Source organism: Hypoxylon fragiforme, assembly GCF_022984875.1.
Source record: "Hypoxylon fragiforme strain CBS 206.31 chromosome Unknown GGS25scaffold_2, whole genome shotgun sequence".
Lineage (NCBI taxonomy): Eukaryota > Fungi > Ascomycota > Sordariomycetes > Xylariales > Hypoxylaceae > Hypoxylon > Hypoxylon fragiforme.
The window spans coordinates 468933-486279 of NW_026054757.1; the positions used below are offsets into that span (position 1 = coordinate 468933).

The 17347-nt window shown below is 49.7% G+C and overlaps 7 protein-coding genes across 7 annotated transcripts; 1 reads left to right on the forward strand and 6 right to left on the reverse strand.

Moving 5' to 3' along the window:
- Positions 1 to 994: 994 nt before the first annotated feature.
- Positions 995 to 4366, reverse strand: GGS25DRAFT_106225 (10 TM acyl transferase domain found in Cas1p-domain-containing protein). The gene is made up of 4 exons (XM_049256007.1): positions 4348 to 4366; positions 4023 to 4281; positions 1209 to 3911; positions 995 to 1152 (listed from the first exon to the last, which is right to left on the reverse strand). The coding sequence occupies exons 2-3, from the start codon at positions 4114 to 4116 to the stop codon at positions 1357 to 1359; spliced, it is 2649 nt and encodes an 882-aa protein (XP_049119672.1). The 5' UTR covers positions 4117 to 4281; positions 4348 to 4366; the 3' UTR covers positions 995 to 1152; positions 1209 to 1356.
- A 1197-nt stretch (positions 4367 to 5563) lies between these two features.
- Positions 5564 to 7837, reverse strand: GGS25DRAFT_473827 (Alpha/Beta hydrolase protein). Its single transcript, XM_049259569.1, has 2 exons — positions 7001 to 7837; positions 5564 to 6938 (listed from the first exon to the last, which is right to left on the reverse strand). Exons 1-2 carry the CDS (start codon positions 7455 to 7457, stop codon positions 5785 to 5787), a joined length of 1611 nt encoding a protein of 536 aa, XP_049119673.1. The 5' UTR covers positions 7458 to 7837; the 3' UTR covers positions 5564 to 5784.
- A 380-nt stretch (positions 7838 to 8217) lies between these two features.
- GGS25DRAFT_517806 (SBDS protein C-terminal domain-containing protein) lies at positions 8218 to 9769 on the forward strand (the record flags this gene model as incomplete). The annotated part of the gene is made up of 2 exons (XM_049263440.1): positions 8218 to 8229; positions 8834 to 9769. The coding sequence occupies 2 exons, from the start codon at positions 8218 to 8220 to the stop codon at positions 9767 to 9769; spliced, it is 948 nt and encodes a 315-aa protein (XP_049119674.1).
- Positions 9770 to 9973: 204 nt separating this feature from the next.
- GGS25DRAFT_106336 (ribosomal protein S13) lies at positions 9974 to 11290 on the reverse strand. Its single transcript, XM_049256008.1, has 4 exons — positions 11109 to 11290; positions 10838 to 10981; positions 10544 to 10674; positions 9974 to 10479 (listed from the first exon to the last, which is right to left on the reverse strand). The coding sequence occupies exons 2-4, from the start codon at positions 10874 to 10876 to the stop codon at positions 10179 to 10181; spliced, it is 471 nt and encodes a 156-aa protein (XP_049119675.1). The 5' UTR covers positions 10877 to 10981; positions 11109 to 11290; the 3' UTR covers positions 9974 to 10178.
- Positions 11291 to 11361: 71 nt separating this feature from the next.
- GGS25DRAFT_106456 (uncharacterized protein) lies at positions 11362 to 12505 on the reverse strand. The gene has a single exon (XM_049256009.1). The coding sequence runs from the start codon at positions 12380 to 12382 to the stop codon at positions 11918 to 11920; it is 465 nt and encodes a 154-aa protein (XP_049119676.1). The 5' UTR covers positions 12383 to 12505; the 3' UTR covers positions 11362 to 11917.
- Positions 12506 to 13408: 903 nt separating this feature from the next.
- GGS25DRAFT_473832 (uncharacterized protein) lies at positions 13409 to 15319 on the reverse strand. Its single transcript, XM_049259570.1, has one exon. The coding sequence runs from the start codon at positions 14973 to 14975 to the stop codon at positions 14142 to 14144; it is 834 nt and encodes a 277-aa protein (XP_049119677.1). The 5' UTR covers positions 14976 to 15319; the 3' UTR covers positions 13409 to 14141.
- A 372-nt stretch (positions 15320 to 15691) lies between these two features.
- Positions 15692 to 17127, reverse strand: GGS25DRAFT_528810 (uncharacterized protein; the record flags this gene model as incomplete). The annotated part of the gene is made up of 3 exons (XM_049265225.1): positions 16648 to 17127; positions 16324 to 16589; positions 15692 to 16249 (listed from the first exon to the last, which is right to left on the reverse strand). The coding sequence occupies exons 1-3, from the start codon at positions 16703 to 16705 to the stop codon at positions 15692 to 15694; spliced, it is 882 nt and encodes a 293-aa protein (XP_049119678.1). The 5' UTR covers positions 16706 to 17127.
- Between the last annotated feature and the right edge of the window lie 220 nt (positions 17128 to 17347).

The following is a 17347-nucleotide window of genomic DNA, read 5'->3' on the forward strand; positions in this document are numbered from 1 at the left end:
CACCTATGTACCCCTGCCCCTATTCCTCCCCCTTTCCTCTTTTGGCACAACTGATCTTGAACCATCAACACTGCGACTTCCTATTCTACTATACCGTATAATAAGATGAAGCAGTTTGAAGTTTAAATTTGCCAGGTACTAGGTACCCTAGGTAGTATCACTTCTAAGGTTATCATCTCTTCTTCCTTCTTCACCTTTCTCATCATCTCCAACAATCTATTTTACTCTTTAGATTGCCCCCCACCTTATCATATCTATAAGTGAATTCTATGTGAATTTATTCCCAATCGTACTAGTAGCACCACACGATAATAGTTGGCAACTTACTCTTCAATTTGTTTGTCCTCAATCCCGTTGTCATGCTTATTTACGGTGGTTTTAATTGGCTTGAAGAGCCCCTCAGCCTCTCCAACGATAGTCTAGATTTACTAAGAAAGTACGCTGACTATGAAAAGCGCAAAGTTACTCGTGATGACCTGATCTGCTACGTCCTCGCGAGAGCTAAAAATTGCTCTTCTATGACTAACACCGCTTCTCAATACGACAAGAACAAAAGAGGGCAGCGGGGCGGGGCGGAAGGTCGTGTAAAGTTTATAAAGGATCTAGTCGAGATGATCAAGATTATTGGCAAGTCACATAGCCTTAGCTATACTCCTCTATTACCGATAGGTTGCCAGTTCCTCTGCTAAATTTCATGACTAGCATCTATAAAGATAGGCATTCATCTACTAGCGATGGTTTCTTTTCTGCCACCGTCTTTATAGCTCGCTAGAGAGTTAGCTACTCGCATGAATATAACCAAATACAGTAGGTACAGCTGTGTTATAACCTGAGTGCTGCCGCTACTTGAAACCCGACTGTGTTGTGACGTACTATAACCCAGGTATATAGGAGGTCGCATCTTCTACCTCTAATCACTGAAAGGGGTAAATAGTTACCTACTTAGGTACCTAAGTACTAGGTAGGTATCTAGCTACATAGGTCAGAGCCTTCAAGTAAGAGAAAAATTTTTTCAAACATGAGTGTGTATTGACACTGCCTGCCTACTAACCTAGGTACATACGTAACCTTAGTAGGAATCTTCTGCAGTAAGTATGTAGTATAAACCAGGAAACACTCGCTCTCGCTAACTTCGCTGCCTGACCTAGGTACCTATACAAGGTTAGCTATTTCTATCCCATTACCCCTGAATACCTATCCATAGGTACCTTGTACCCTAAAGATACCTTCCCCTATCCCCCCTTAACTCTAAACAACCCAACTCAAACAAAACCCCCTAACCTAACACTCACTATAACCAAACCAAGATCCCAGCCCTGGAGTTGACCGACCACTTAATCAACCAACAGAACCAACCTACCAAGTAACCACAATATTCACCAACCACAACCCCATCCCCAACCCCCACAACCTTCGCGGCGTGATCCACCCCCTCGCCAGCACCTCCGTCGCCTCGTGCACCAGAACCGCCATCCCGAAAAACACCACCGAGAACAGCACCACCTCCAGCGCGCCCCACCACCACTCACCTCCTACCCCCCGTCCCAAACCCAGCGTGAGCCGCGCAGTAGCGTCCCCGCCCAGCCAGGCATGGTACTGCAGAACGTACGTCTCGAGGGACACGCGGCCGAGCGCCTGGGCGAGGACCGAGGCGTGAGTCTGTCTGAGAACCGGGAGGCGGAAGCGGAAGCGGAAGTGGGGGATCGGTGTGGCGAGTGCGATGGTGATGGTGCTGCTGCTGCTGCTGCGGAGGACGGTGAAGGCGAGGATGGGGAGCCAGGAGATGTAGGGGTGGAGGGCGGTGTACTGGGGCTTGGAGGGGAGGGTGGTCTGCGTGAGGTACAGGAAGATGGCGATGCTGGCGATGCAGAGGGTGGTGGTGGTGGTGGGGAGCTTGGTGGAGGGGAGGAAGCGGGGGAAAGGAGGAGAGCGGCTAGGGAAGGGGGAGTAGGAGGCGCGGTGGACGAGGGCGGCGACGAGGATGCCGATGTAGACGATGTACCGGTCCAGCCCCAGCCGGAACCGCATCTCTGCAGCATCGAAAGTCGTGCGAAACCCGACGTCGCAGGCCCAGGAGAACCACTCCAGGATCCCCGGGTGGTAGATGAGCCAGTCGGTGAAGCACGCCGCGGCAGCAACCTTCAGCACAACCCAGCGGAAGTGGCGGTTGAAGCAGCCGAAGCAGCGCAGCGTCAGAAACTGGACCACGTACCAGAACGATACAACCGGCGCGAAGTAGTAAGCCGTGTACTGCGTGCCCAGGACGTAGGGCAGCAGCGCGCTCAGCACGTTCAGGCGGAAAAACACAACGGCGAAGCGCCGCGCCGAGAAGTCGCGCGTCCGGAGGAAGTACAGCGTGTGTCCGTACCCCGACAGGAAAAAGTACGTCGAGATGAAGAGCCGGGCGAGCTTGTACACCCACAGCGTCTGCGAGGCGTGGTGGTAGTGGTACAGCAAGATAAAGCCCTGCATCCAGCCTTTCATCTCGTCCGAGTGCTCGCGGGATAGGTAGTAGTAGCCCGGGCCGCGGTGGCCGCCGAGCGTCGGGCCTCGCTTATCGCCATCAGCTTTTTCGGCGTCTTTTTTTGCCGACGGCAGCTCGTCTAGTTCTATCCCTTCGTCGCTATTGCTTCTGTTGCTGTTGCTGTTGCTGCTGCTATCATTGTTATTGTTACGCCGCACCCACAGCGTAGCCCCAAGCCACAGCAGACACGCCCCAAGAAACTCGCTGGGCCGATAACGGCGCTCCTCCTTGCCGACCGCGGTCGTCCCGTCGCAGAACCAGCACCAGAGGAGCGCGTGCACGAAGACCACCGCAGCGGCGCACATCTTGCTGTGCCGCCACAGCACGGGGTGAACATACCCATGCTTGACGAGCTCGACGAGCCCGAGACCGAGCCCGCCCACGCCCAGCAGCTTGGCCGAGACGCGCGGCGTCTTCTGGACGCAGCACGTGCCCCTGAAGGAGCGCGAGCGGGCGCTGAGCTCGGAGTTGCAGCGCACGTTGAGGGCGAGGTCGAGCTTGCGGGCCGCTACTGCGTCGGAAACGTGCAGGCCGTCTTTCATGAAGTTCTCGTCTCTGGGGGAGGAGGGGTCAGCCACGAGCCGGTTGAATGTCCAGGGGACGTGCGACGACGGGTTCGAGGGGAGATGCGAGAGGTAGCTGTTCATCGCCTGGATCCGCTGGTGCGTAATCGTCCGAGATCGGTTGGGTGATAGGTTCTCGTATAGGGGCACTTGGATGGGGGCGAGGAGGACTTGGCTTGCGTGAAAATTGTTAGTTCCTTTTGCGTTGGGGGTTAGCCATGAGGATGACGAGGAGGAGGAGGATGATGATATGAACTCGTCCAAGTTAGTCGACAGGTACGGCGTGATGCGGTTGATCCCGCGCTCAAAGAGGTCTAGATAGCTGTCCCCGCCGTATCGAGCGGCCCAGAGACCCGCAGCCCCCACGACAACGAGCGCAGCAGCAGGTGGTTTGTCCTCCCCCACCAACGCAACGGCCTTCTCGTCTCCAGACGTAGGGAGAACGCGAAGAGTCCTCAGCACATTGTGCAAAGCAGTCGAGTTCAGCCAAGGGTCCCAGATAAACTCCACCTTGACGCCCCTCGCCTCGAACGTAAGATCGCGATGCTTCTTTTCCCCTCCAGACTCCTCAGTGCCATGCTTGCTCCAGCTCACGTTCTCCGCGTGAGCAGGATCGAGCCGCCTCGCCGCAGCACAGAAGAGCTGCCGGATAGTCGAGTCTCCGGCGAACACCAGTTTCCGGCCGCCCAGGCAATCGTGGAGATCGTCCGCGGAGTACTTCACCATACGGCACCCTCGCGGCTCCCATTTCTGCTGCTTCGAGCCTTCCCAGTTGGGCGACCGCGTATCGTCGTACATGAGAGCGTGGCAGCGGTGGGGATCATCTGCTCAGCGAACAAGAAATGTTAGAACATACGCTGGCTTGACGGAGGAGATGTAACCCTATTTGCTCTTTTCCTCTTCTTTCAAGCTTCCTGGGGGCTTGAGTATAATACCAGTTATATGTTCATAGTATCCCCTTATCAGGAGGATCACGAATGCAGCGCCGACGGTGACTGCAGTGAGGATGGAGGTCTGGAACCGTGCCATGATGATGGTGTTTGACTGATAAAGTGGCTATCCGTATGCTATACGAGCGTACGTGAGTGATGAGCATGTCAACAGTTTGGAAGACCTCCATGTAAGGAGTTGGGCAGGTCGAGAAGCACCCCGTGACCCTGCTTGGTCTGGTCCATTTTGGATTCTGTGAGGAAGCTACAATTCTATATAAGTTCAACCAGGTAGTTACTAGGCATGTAGGTGGTTAAGAACCGCCCCTACAGATGTCATTCATAGTCTCGCTTTCCTAGAGATATACTAGGGAAGGAGTAAGGGGTCACATTTCGGAATATACGTCTCTGTCGAAGAGAGAAACAACTTGTGCCAACAGATGAAAAAAAAAAAACCGAGATGAGTTGACGCCGCTAGGTATACGAGTGCTCGTCTAAATAGGTGCTCTGCAATGCAGCTAATCCCTATCAACTTCAGAAGGGCTCAGCCTTATGATAAGATTAATCATGATGAACATGAATACCATGGCTTGTAAGTATAATACATAAGCAGCATGCTGGTACACATGTAGACTTACTATGTTCTCCGTGTTTGTCCATATGTGCACACATGCATGTGCATGTGGCTGGCTACCCGATCCGATGTACATAGTACTAAGGTTAACTAATATGCCCAAAAATACCACCAAAAAATCCCCCCTTAAAATCACTAAACCAAAACCCCCGTGGCTGCGACAGTGGCGGTGACGAACCCCCATCCCATGCGCCAAGTTCAGGTCCCAGGCCCACAGCACTTGAACCTGGACGGTTAGGTAGGATTCTCGTTTGTCAAACAAACAAACAGAAGAAAAAAAAAATTTTCTCTTCCTCCGATCCGGTCGGCCTATCCTCTCTCCCTCACTTTTCTTCTTAAAAGCAACATCATCTATCAAAGAGATAGGACATCTACTACCTACGGATGCCAGAAAAAAAAAGCGAAAAAAAAAAGAAACATAAGAAAAAAGGGGCCAAATCTTTTTTTACCTCCATAAGCAAATGCAGCACATACATAACGACAGTGATGAGTATTTGACTAGAAGGTACCTATTCACAAGTAAGTAGTTAACCAACCTCAAAGGTAAGAGGACAGACAACAGCTTCAAAAGGTGAACCCCCCCCCCCCCCCCCCCCCAACACCAAATAGCCCTCGCGAATCAACCTCGCGAACAAATCCAACACACCTCGTCTCTAGCCAAAGCTCGATCAGACCCAACCCATTTCCCCTATGTCTGATCTAGAGCCGGATACCCTCGTCGCCTTTCTGTGCCCGAGCGTACGAGACAAGACTGAAACTCTTTTCCATACAACGATCTTTGAGTACGGGACCTCCTAGGCGATATAGCGTCGAGGCTCTCTCGTAATTAATCTGTTGTAACAATTAATATCTGCGACCACGTTTGTTTTTACCACAGTGGCCTGCTGATATCTTGTTGGTTTTATGGTCTAGGTAGATCTCTGTAAATTTACTCATATTTGCAAATTTATATTGCTATTTCGTGCTTGATAAATATGTGTCTTAGATCCTAATTGCTACAATTTGAGAGCCTCCCATTACTAACCCTGAAAGGGCATCGGTCTAAGAATTCTTCTACCCGCAATAACCTAATCACAATGGCTCATGTTACAAACGACAAACTAATCGCACAGGATGGCTTCAACCTTTCATTCTTTAGGCATACCATTCACCTCCGAGCCAGCGGTTGAATAGGTTCAAAGAGCCCTCGGGCTGGTTGAACGGAACCATGTGGCCGGCCTGGTAAATGCGGGCAAACGTGAAGTTGCCGCTGCTCTTTACCTCACCGTACTTGTCGGTGGCGGTCTCGAGGTTCTCCATCTTGGCGGCGTTGAATCCCTTCTTGCCAGACCACTCTAGAGCCTCAGACCAAGCCTTGTTGCCAAGCCAGTTGCAGATGTAGTCGGCATCACCAGCATAGATCAGGACGGGGATCTGCTTGATGAGGTCGGGCACAAGACGGTGGAACGGCTTGGACCAGTCACCCTGGAACAAGAAGTTCCTGTTGATATCCGTGTTGCAGCTCTCGTAGTTGTGTACCTCAGCACCGACGGCCTTGATGACCTTCTCCTGGTTCAAGTACTGACTAATCCAAGCGGTCTCGGTGTAGCAGAGGTTTTCCTGGTCCTTGCACTTCTCGCGGATGTCGTATACGTTGTATCCGGTGCGCTGGAAGGGGCCAATCATAGCATTGTTGCAGTAGATGGCACTGGGGACACAAGACCAGACACTCTCCGAGTCGTAGCAGCCCGAGATAAGGGACTGGCAACGGGGAAGAGAGTTGTCCATAGATTGGCATTCGCTCTCGTCTAGCACTGCCTTGTAGCCACCCTCGCCACAGGCCATGGGGCGGTACTCAGCATATTGGGTGAAGGGGTCGGTCAAACCGTTGCCAATGGCAATGCTTTGCAGGTTGATGTTGCGGTTCTTATGAGACAAAATCTCGGACGCAAAGACGGGGATGTAGTGGCCGGCGTAAGATTCTCCAGCAATGTGGAACGGCTGCTCACTATATTCTGGGAAGTTGTGGAAGAACAGGGTCAAAAGAGCGTAGATGTCCTTGCTGGCGGCGACAGTGTTGTAGACGGGGTTGCTGCTGTAAGAGTAGCCGGTGTTGACGGGCTGGTCGATGAAAATGACGGAAGCATTGCTGTTCCACGAGTAATCATTGTACTTGAGGGTACCGTCCTTCTTGACGCTGGAAGGTCCCAGCTCCATGAAGAGTCCCATCATGGAAGAGCAACCGGGGCCGCCGTTGAGCCATAATACTACGGGGTCGGTCTTGGGGTTGTTTCGGGATTCGAAGAACCCTGGGTATGACAATTAGCAGATTATATGACGGAAATTAGGTATGCAGTATATATAAACTTACAGTAGAAGAGATGCTTGTCATCCGCCTCATCGTCAAGGTATCCACTAAATTGCTTGACCTTGTCTACACCGAGTTCGGACGGGTCGACCGACTTGGCTCGCAAGTTGTAGGCCTCAAGAGAGCCGCCAACCTTTCGGTGTTTGACACCGTCTGTCTCGACCCACATGTTTTGGATATCAGCGCCCTTGACCACATGGTCCCATTCGCTATCTGGTCGGCGTGAATGAGCCTTGGGATAGGAGATCATGTTGGAGGCCTTTTCGTAGAAACCAGGAACCAGAAGGCTCATTTCTTCCCAGAGACCCTTAGCAGCAGCAGGCATCTCTCCGAAAACACTGCTCAGGTGCTCCATGGGCTTCTTGAGGGCATCACCGGCACCACCCAGTACCTTTTGCTGGTCATGCGCAAGGGCAGCCGTAGAGGCGCCGAGCAGCAAGGCCGAGCTTGCTACTCTCATGATTGCAAAGACTATGGGTATTGACGATGACTGTGATGATGGTGATGATGATGGTGATAGTATTGATGGATTGGTTGGTTGGATGAAAGAAGGATTGGATAAGAAGTTGAAGAATGGATGGAATGTTGACGATGATACAAATAGAGAAGGAGAAGGTTGGGGGAGCTCTCCATAAGATATGGATGAGCGATGAAACGGGAAGGGAACAATACCCGACTGGCCACTGTCTAGCCAACCGTTAGCGTGCTTGGTGCCTTGAGGTGGTAGCCCCTTATCGCAAACCAGGGTAGCTTCCCATATGATGGATGTAGGGGGTAGCTCCACTATTGTTAGCAAGTGACCTGCTCGCCTTGCTTAATGCAGGACCCGATTACGCCAGCTGTGCCTTATGCGCTGCGTGTCGAGTGATAGATGGAGGGGGTCTTTTTATGATAAGCGTCATCGGTTCATAATTCCCCAGGCAAAGTCACACTTTAGTGTACTGATAGTACAGACTAAACTATAAGAAGCAAGTCATTTACTCAATTAGGTATCTGCTAAGTGCTGAAGTAGGTACATATGTAAGTATGCATATAGTGATATGCATGTAGTAACTAGTAGTTGATTCACGTCAATGCTACTAAGGTATCTTGTGATGTAAACTGTGCAATAGGAACTGAGTCAAAACTTCAAAAGAGGATAAGAATCAAAGGGATAAAATCCTTGGTCCCCCTGAGCTGTACCTGCGTCTCTCTCGTATGTGTACTAGCTAGCCCCAGAAATGCATTTGTCGGTAAGTAAAGTTGGGACTTCCAATGTCGGCATATTCCATCAATGATTGCACATGCTTTCACGCGCCCATTGCTGAGTCCCATGTTCCTTTTCTCCACGCCGAACCTTATTTTTATGTTTTGGGGAAACCACCCTTTTATGAATAATTGTGGAACCTACTAGTTATGTAGAACCTTACATAGTACTATACCCAATAGATACATAAACATAATTCTTAGTGTTAGTCAACTTTGCGACATCAGATTTTCGCATTCAGCGAAAACGAAATAACAACAACATCCCAAACTTTAAAAAAAAGTAGGATCAAAAAATGTCGAGACAAATAAATCAACCTGGTATGTTGGACAAGTGTTATACACCACACCAGACCCCTATGTCTTGCCGGATGCTAATATCTCGCAGTATGTAGACAGACAGAACCCCTCCATACCTACGTACTGTAGTATCCATCTGCCTCCCCGCAATCTTTGCGATAGCTTGCAAGAGAAGGAACTCATATATCTACCTATACATCTATGCATCTATCTATATGTATATATGTATATATATATATATATATATATTGCGCTGAAATATAGAATACCTATTAACCAACAAACTCCCAGTCCAACCAAATCCGGCTAACCAACGTCTCCCTCGTGCGGCTCAAAAAGGGCAAAAAGCGCTTCGAGATCGCCTGCTACAAGAACAAAGTCCTCGAATGGCGATCCGGCATCGAGACCGACCTCGACGAGGTCCTCCAGATCCCCAACGTCTTCCTCAACGTCTCCAAGGGCCAAACCGCCCCCTCCGCCGACCTCGCCAAGGCCTTCGGCAAGGACAAGCCGGTGCAGGAGATCATCCTCGAGATACTGAACAAGGGGGAGCTGCAGGTGGGGGAGAAGGAGCGCGCGGCGCAGCTGGACCGCGTGCACGCCGAGGTCATCAGCATCGTGGCGAGCAAGCTGGTGGACCCGCGCACGAAGCGCGTCTACACGACCGGCATGATCGACAAGGCGCTCGACATGCTGAGCTCGCAGGCGCATCAGCAGCAGCAGCAGCAAGGCAACGGCGACAACAATAAGAAGGGCGGCGCCGAGACGGGCAGCGGCACCGGGACGCCGGCGACGGGCGACGACGCGGAGGCGAAGCCGCGGACGAAAGACCACCTCTGGACAGGCGTGGTAACAACAAAAAGCGCAAAAAGTCAGGCCCTTGAAGCAATGAAGGCGCTGATCGCCCACCAGCCCATCCCCGTCACGCGGGCACGGATGCGCCTCAGGATAACTTGTTCCACGAACGTTCTGAAGCAGGCAGTGAAGGCAGCAGCGAAAGGTGGGGATGTGGAAGGAGGAGAGCAGAAAGCCCCTGGAACGGTCAAGGACAAGATCTTGAATTTCATCGAACAGGTAGATACCCAAGATGTTGTCGGGTCAGAGTGGGAGGTTGTAGGGTTCGTTGAGCCAGGTGCTTTCAAGGGCCTATCCGATTTTGTGGGCAACGAAACGAAAGGCCAAGGGCGAGTAGAGGTTCTCGACATGGCAGTCATGCATGAAGATTAAAAACATCCTTCCTAGAGAGCATGCGTATTATAGATTATGATATTAATGACAAAGCACGACGGTTTGGTGGCATTATATATACTGGCATAGGGATTTCAGTGGCATAGAGGGAAACATAGCACGGATTAGGCTTAAGAGAAACTACAATGACAAAATATCACTTATGCATCCGTGGGTATAATTGGACCATGTTCACTCAGAAGCAGTTTGGAGTGTTGGCCACTGATGTCTCGATTTATCTTCTCAGAGTACACCCATGACTTTGTCGTAACCGATGAGAAAAGCCCCCAAATTCGCGAAGCATATGAGTAATAACGTCAATGCAGTAATTTCAGTCCAGCCATCACGCCTTTCCATCCGCAATGAATGATCTGAACCAATGAAACCATGCCCTTTTCCACCGATTTGTTTAACCACCCTTCTTCTTGGAGACACCGACAGTCCGGCCACGACGACCGGTCGTCTTGGTGTGTTGACCGCGGACACGGAGACCCCAGTAGTGTCGGAGACCACGGTGGGCACGGATCTTCTTCAGGCGCTCAAGATCTTCACGGAGCTTGGAGTCGACACCGTTGGCCAAGACCTGGGAGCTCTTGCCATCGGTGATATCACGCTGTCTGTTGAGGAACCAGGCAGGGATCTTGTAGGCGGTAGGGTTCTGGAGAATGGTGACGATTCGCTCGAGTTCTTCCGAGGTAAGTTCACCGGCACTGTATTGGTATTGTATTAGTCTTCCACTCGTATCATATCGCTGGATATAATCTAAATCCATACCGTTTGTTTAGATCAACGTCGGCCTTCTTGCAGACCAAGTTGGAGTATCGTCGTCCAACACCCTTAATTCGGGTCATGGCGTACATAACCTTCTCCTTGCCATCGACGTTCGTGTTGAGGAGACGCAAGATCTGTTGTGGTTCTAGTTAGACAAGGCAGTTCCAAATACTGATATTGAATATCGATATGAAAGTTGAACTGAGGATCAACATAGTTTTTGATTGGGAAGCGGGATGGTGATGCGACAACAGCAAATTAAATAAGATGGATGAATATCAATGGGGATTTACTTACGAACTGGAAGTTCGTCTTCTCTCCTGAGACGAGCGACATGATGGGCAACTGTTTTGTGTTGGTGTTGCCTTGGTGTCGTTCAGAGTATCAGAATGTTGTATCGCGAGTTTGAGAGAAGTTGAAAGATTGAAGCAGTTGACTTTTCTGGTAGGCTCGCTTAATTAGGGTACGGTTGGAAAAAAATTACTAAATTATTAAAAGAGGGGCCATTGATTTGTGCACCCGGAAAATCCAACTGTGTGATCGGAAATTCCTAGCCTCCGAAGCTTACCTAAGGTAGGTTAGTAATAGTGCACGGACCATCTATACGATCCACCCTCAGAAATGAAAGAAATTTTGAATGCGCCAAACTTTTTGAAAGTTTCTTCTTGTAACATTCTTTTTTACACCTTTGAGTCGCAGACATGGAAACATGCAGCGATGAAAATGTCCCCTTGCCTATGTAACATGACTGTTCTATATGGCCGTTTTGCAGCCGGTCACTGACTGCAGGCCATGGAATGGTCGCAATGGATAATTCAACTCGTCTGCGAACTGTCTCCTAAGATATGAAGTCAACATTATCAAGACCAGTCAGGCCTTACTGAGGGTTCAGCGTGGTTAGGCTTATGTCCTGGATATCTTCACGGTAAGCACTGTTTCCCGTTAGTGTTGAGGAGTGCTTCTTCGACATGGATTCTTTTCAGCATTAGCACTCTCAACCACTACATACATAGGCGGAGAAACGGGTCGGATATCACATGCGGCCTATGAGGAACAATCTTACACAGTCTATGAGGATATTCTCCTATGAGTTATCACACACTGAAAATTCTGAGGCCTTCACACAATCTTTGATAGATACCAGAAGTACCAATATTATACCCGAATATTTATACACAAGTTGCAACCAAAATGCGTAGTGATTTTCACTTCCGCTGTCCAGTACGCCCTACTCCCATTGACTTATCTCGTCAAAATGTCGTTCGAATCCGAGCCCATCATATTACATTCGTTCTGTCGTCGTCCTCGTCAGCTTGCTTCGATTACTTAGATTTATGCGATTCCTGCCATTAAAATCCCCTAAATATTCATCCCATCTCAGCCCGATGATCCACGTTTGTTATCTCGGGGTGGCTTGTGGTGACTGAACCGATGATGTGTCTCTGTTGGACTAGAAGAAAGAGCTGTGTGATTGCGGTCTACACTGGCATTCCTCGAAGTGCTCGGGCTAATGCCACTCATGCTACTCCGACCACCGTGGCTCGACTTCCTCCTTCTCCCGAAATTCCACTCGAAAGCGCCCAAGATCTTCTGGTGCTCTAGGTTTTGCGGGGTAAATGGCTTGTTCAAATGGTAACACTCATCCCGCTGCTGCTCGGCTGTCTTTTTTGCCTTGGGTGATTTGAAGCCTCCGGTCAGACTTCGTAGCAGGCGGAACTGCGATTTGCTAGAATCTTGTGTTTCGAAGTCACTGGGTGTCGAGGCACCGTTCGTGCGGTTCCCGCTAGAGCTCGCGGTAGACTGCTTCCTACTCGTGGGAAACGTCCATCTCCCTAATGCCATTATGATACGTATAGAAATGGATCGGTCCTCTTAGAGTTTATGTTATGTTGTATTTGATGTATAGAAGCCTAGTTTCGTTGGAGCTATAATTAAGTATGTATAGGTAGGGCTAATGGGGGCCGACTTGACTCTAAGGTAAGAAGATATTAATCTGGGTATGTATAAGTAGGACTTCGGAATAGACTAAGGTTAGGTAAGTAAGTAAAGGTCCATGTGGATAAACGGAAGCTCGATAACATGAATATCACAGAAGCGGTTCTTGAATGGTTCGATGGTGGTGGCACCCACCATTTTATCACATCACAATTGGCTCTGTTTCTATACTACCTATGTATGCATTTGTCTACCTACCTTACCTAGTGTAACGATTAGTACTACTAAGGCATTGAAAGTAGGTACATGCTAATATGTAAGTAAGTAAGTTGAAATGGGTTCTCAATGTTCCCGCGGGGTCGCCGGTTGGCCAGGTTTTCGTCTTGCACATATTGTATGCGTGACCCCACGACGTCATCTCCACCTCCTCTCTGTACTAGGTAAAGGTAGGTAATACTACTAGCATGTATGTACTTGATCGAGAAGAAAAGCCAACCACAGTTTTACTCCTTGTCTCTGTTCTGTAGCCGCTAGAGCAAGTTAGCACTGTTCCGCTGATGATGGTGGGGGGGGTCTAGAATCTTGTTCTTGTGAGGCAGCAAGTCCATGCCTATAGATAATAGGTGCTCCTTTGTTATATAACCCCCCCAGCATTTACCCCAAGGTCTCTAGTGTAGTTGTCCTAGTAGGTAATAGTTAGTTGCAGCTCGTATACATGGCGAGTAGGTGATGTACATAATAATATCTACATACATGGCTATTGATGTACAGCCCTTGCCTACCTAGGGATGGGTGTAAATGTCTCGGTGGCTACCGTCGGTCGGTGGCAAACTTTGAGCGAACATCGCACCGTCTAGAATACACTACTATGTAACTACCTACACTACCTAGCACAAAGGTTGGTAAACGTAGTAGCTATAGCCGAGCGAGCCGATCTTTCTATGTGTAATATTGCTTCGGTAGTTTTAGTAGGTTATACACTACATAGTAATAGTGTATGCTATTGTAATTGTCATTTATCTTTGTTATGTGAGTTGCGGTTGATGAGGCATTAGCTATTATGTAGCAGTCCCTTCTCTCTCTCATGCTAATCTTTCTACCCATGTAATTCTATCTAAGGTAGGTAGGCACACGAGAATATCTAGGTACATGTTCTAGCTAAATACATTCTTCTTAATATTTTTTCTCAATTTTGTTTATTTTTAAATTCTTGATATTAGGTACTAGGCAATATGTAGGTAGATAGTAGGTAGTAGGTATCGTAGGAAAACAAAAAGATGCATGATATGGGTGTGATATGATATGCTCTAGAGTCTAAAATAAACAAGAGATCATGCCTAACCTACCCACCCACATACAACATACCTAGGTATCCAGTCATTTCAACCCCATCCGCTGTCATCTTTATCTTCGTCTTCGTCCTCTTCGTTGTAGTTGTAGTTGTTGTTGTTGTTATGGTCGTGGTTATCGTTTGTAAATAATGTCGACTTTCTTCCTAACGGACGACTCTCTCTCATCCCCACCGCATTAATGCTCATGCAAATATCGATCGATGCTCATTCATTAGGTATCCTTTTCGTGAAACCCTATATTGTGTGTGTGTGTTTGATTTTTGATGTTGTTTAATGTTTATTCGTTGTAGTCCAAACCCTCCTCTGTTCGTCCATTATAGCTTCTCCTTGACGGGGCCGGGATTGATAAGATCCCCGTTATCGTCCACCTCGACCACGCACAGAGTGAACGTGTCCTTGAGCGCGCCGAGGCGGTATTCGTGGTTGACCTTTTGGTAGTTTCTGCTGGAAGTCATGGCAGCGAAATGTTGGATGGAAGGGTAGTGCACGAAGGAGATCTCGTCCCACCCGTCCCCTTGGGCTTGTCCGCCCGTGACCCTCCCGACAAGCTTGACGCGTCCGCCGTGTCGGGCGCCGACCTCGGACGCGAACGCCTTGTGGTACTGCTTGTACTGGTCCTTCTTTCCCGGGCGGAAGGCGAGCAGGTTTAGCATGGAGATAGGGTGCTCGCGTAAGGGGCGGGGCAGCGAGGCGATCCAGCCGCTCAGCTCGAGGCTCACTTCGAGGTTTTGGGGCGGGCTCGACGACGAAAAAGACGACGAGGACGAGGACGACGGCATGGACGGCTCGTCGGCGTGGAGCTCCGGTGGGATCACCGTTCCGAGTGGTGGGTGCATGAGCTCCGTGTTGGTAGCTGCGTAGCCCGACAGCGATTTGTCCGAGACAACGCACATGGCGCTCCAGACGGCCTCGATGTCCGGATGGGTCTCCTGTGGGAAAGAGGTCTTGCCCTCGAGGATCAGAAGGAGGTCCCAGCTGATGTTCCTGCCTAAGAGATGCCCCGAAGACATCTGCGAAGGCAGGATCATCCACCGCACGACCCGCGCCTGAATGACGGGGTTAACGCCATTCCGTCGGAGCTTGCCGAGGAATGAACGGTGCGAGATGCCGTGCTTAAGGGAGACTATGTGTAAATTGCAGAGTACCATATTGTCTGACTGACTACCTTACTGTGTAGTAATGTAGTACCTATGTGTTGACTCTCTGGTACGGTAAAGATGTATAAGATGTATAGAAAGGTCCCCTCTCTTTCTCTTCAACGTGTTTCCTAATCTCGAACTGATCGACTCCAGATGTGATGGATATTTGAGGTGACGGTTCGTTGGGCATTTATGGCGGGTGAATAAAGTAGTTAGGTAGGTATAAAGTGTATATATGGTTATATGTAGGAGGTTAGAGAGTATATATTAGTATTAATGTAAGTTATAACCAGAGAAGAAGCAAAAATTGATGTTCTTTAGTTGATAGGATAGGCTACCTAAGGTAAGGTCGGTGAGGACTTTCAATGGTCAAGCTCCCAATCGGCCGAGGTTGGCCGAAAAGGGTAACCAGCTGTACCCCACTCCCCGTACTACATGTACGTACTGTTCTAACTTTTTGGTATTAACGCAATTACAGTGTACATATGTAGTATCTCCCCTGCTTCAATATTCCTAGGGTATATGTAGATCTACAGGGGTACTAGATGAATACATATCCATGATGGATCCATGTTGCAACTAAACTACAACTTGAACTTAAACCTAGGTCCTATTATTTAAGTACCTATAGTTATAATACTACATAATCAGTATGGGGTATCTAAATATATGTATTTCTCTCTCATTCATTCATCACTCACAACTCTCCTCACCCTTCCCTTCCCCTACACAGCCACATTAACCTCCTCCTGATCCTGCTTCTGCTTCTGCTTCACAATCGACACCTCCGGCGCCACCACCTCCTGGAACGAAGCAAAAGACCCCAGCTGGATGTTCAAAAACGCATTGTTATTAGACTGGTAAAACCCGCAGTCCTGGAGGAACGATCCCGTGCTCTCGACAAACAGATTGTCCTGGTTCGGCAGGATGATGGCCGCCGGGTCCGCGAACACGAGGTCGATGGCCGGCGCCTGGGCGCCGATCGGCAGGATCAGGCTCTCGTTGCTGTTGGCTTTGCCGTAGGGCGCGGCCGGGTCCGCGTCGACGATGGCGGCGGGGGCTCCGGTGGCCTGGGACACGACGGCGGTTGCGCCGGCGACGCCGGCGAGGTCTACGGTTTGCGAGGCCCCGATCGTCATTGTTTGCGCGTCGGAGACCATGACCATGACTTGGTTGTCGGGCTTGCCGTTGTCGACGAGGAGCTGGTTCACCATGTATCTGTTCCCCTTGTCCTGCCCCGCGCGGCTGTCGACTAGAGTCGAGACTGTGACGATCACGACGTTCTATGGGTAGGTAGGTGTAATGGTTAGTTCTATCTCCAAGTCTATCGTAGTTTGGTACGGTGATATCGACTTACCACTTGTGAGAAACGGGCCTTGAAATGGTTGACTCGGATGTTATTCTTAACCGCTTCCAGCTGGGTGATGAGAGCGACCTCTGCCTGCACGAGCTGAGCAAACTGTTGCTCGGCCAGTCTCTGCAGTGCATCTAGCTCTGCTTGGTTGTCTTGGACGATGATGATGTTGGTCTCTTGCACGATCTGCTGGATAGTAAGTGGAGCCCGCTTAGGCTTCCACTTCAACCCCCGTCTCGATGCCGGTGTGAGAGACCTGTCTGTGGGAACTAGGGGTGGGTTGTCAGTACCGGATAGCCTCCACATATGGAATCGAGGTTCAAGTACCTGAGGCAACGAGTGATGATAGACCCAGAAGGGCGGTACAAGCATACGTGAAATACATGATTGAACGGGTTGGCTTTCCAGAAGCAAGAATGAACGGATAAGAAAGCCTATCAAAGGACTGTAATAAACTGATAGTTAATTAAAGAATGGAACAAATAAGACTGCCACTAGGGCATCGCACAGCGAAGAGAAGAGAAGAGAAAAAAAGGAGGGAAATATGGATGATCTACCAGAAATACGATCATACAACTAATCATAAGGTGATCACTACCTGCACGAAGATCATTCTCTGCCTAGGTATATATACTCTACACCCGTTCTTCCCAGACGGCGATCCAACAACAAGCCATGGTATCTGTCGATGATGATTGCCATGATTGCCATGATTCTCATGATTCTCATGATCCCCTTCTTGCCCCTTCGGATGGTTGGCCATCCGGCAAATCCTCAAAGCGTCAAGGGTAGTCAAGTCACCCCCCCCCCCCCTTGTTTCCAAGTGCAGTTGGTCATAGTCTGATTCGCCTGGAGCCGGGAATGCGGCTCTGGCTTATCAAGGCGAAAGACAAGCTTCTGGTCCAGGCGTGGGTTGATGTCCTCCCGGGATCTCATCACCAAAAGAACCGAGAGCCTAGCCTAGGACACTAGGCACCTGCATGCATGTATGTACATAGCTATCCCATCGTTACCCCGTAACCATGCA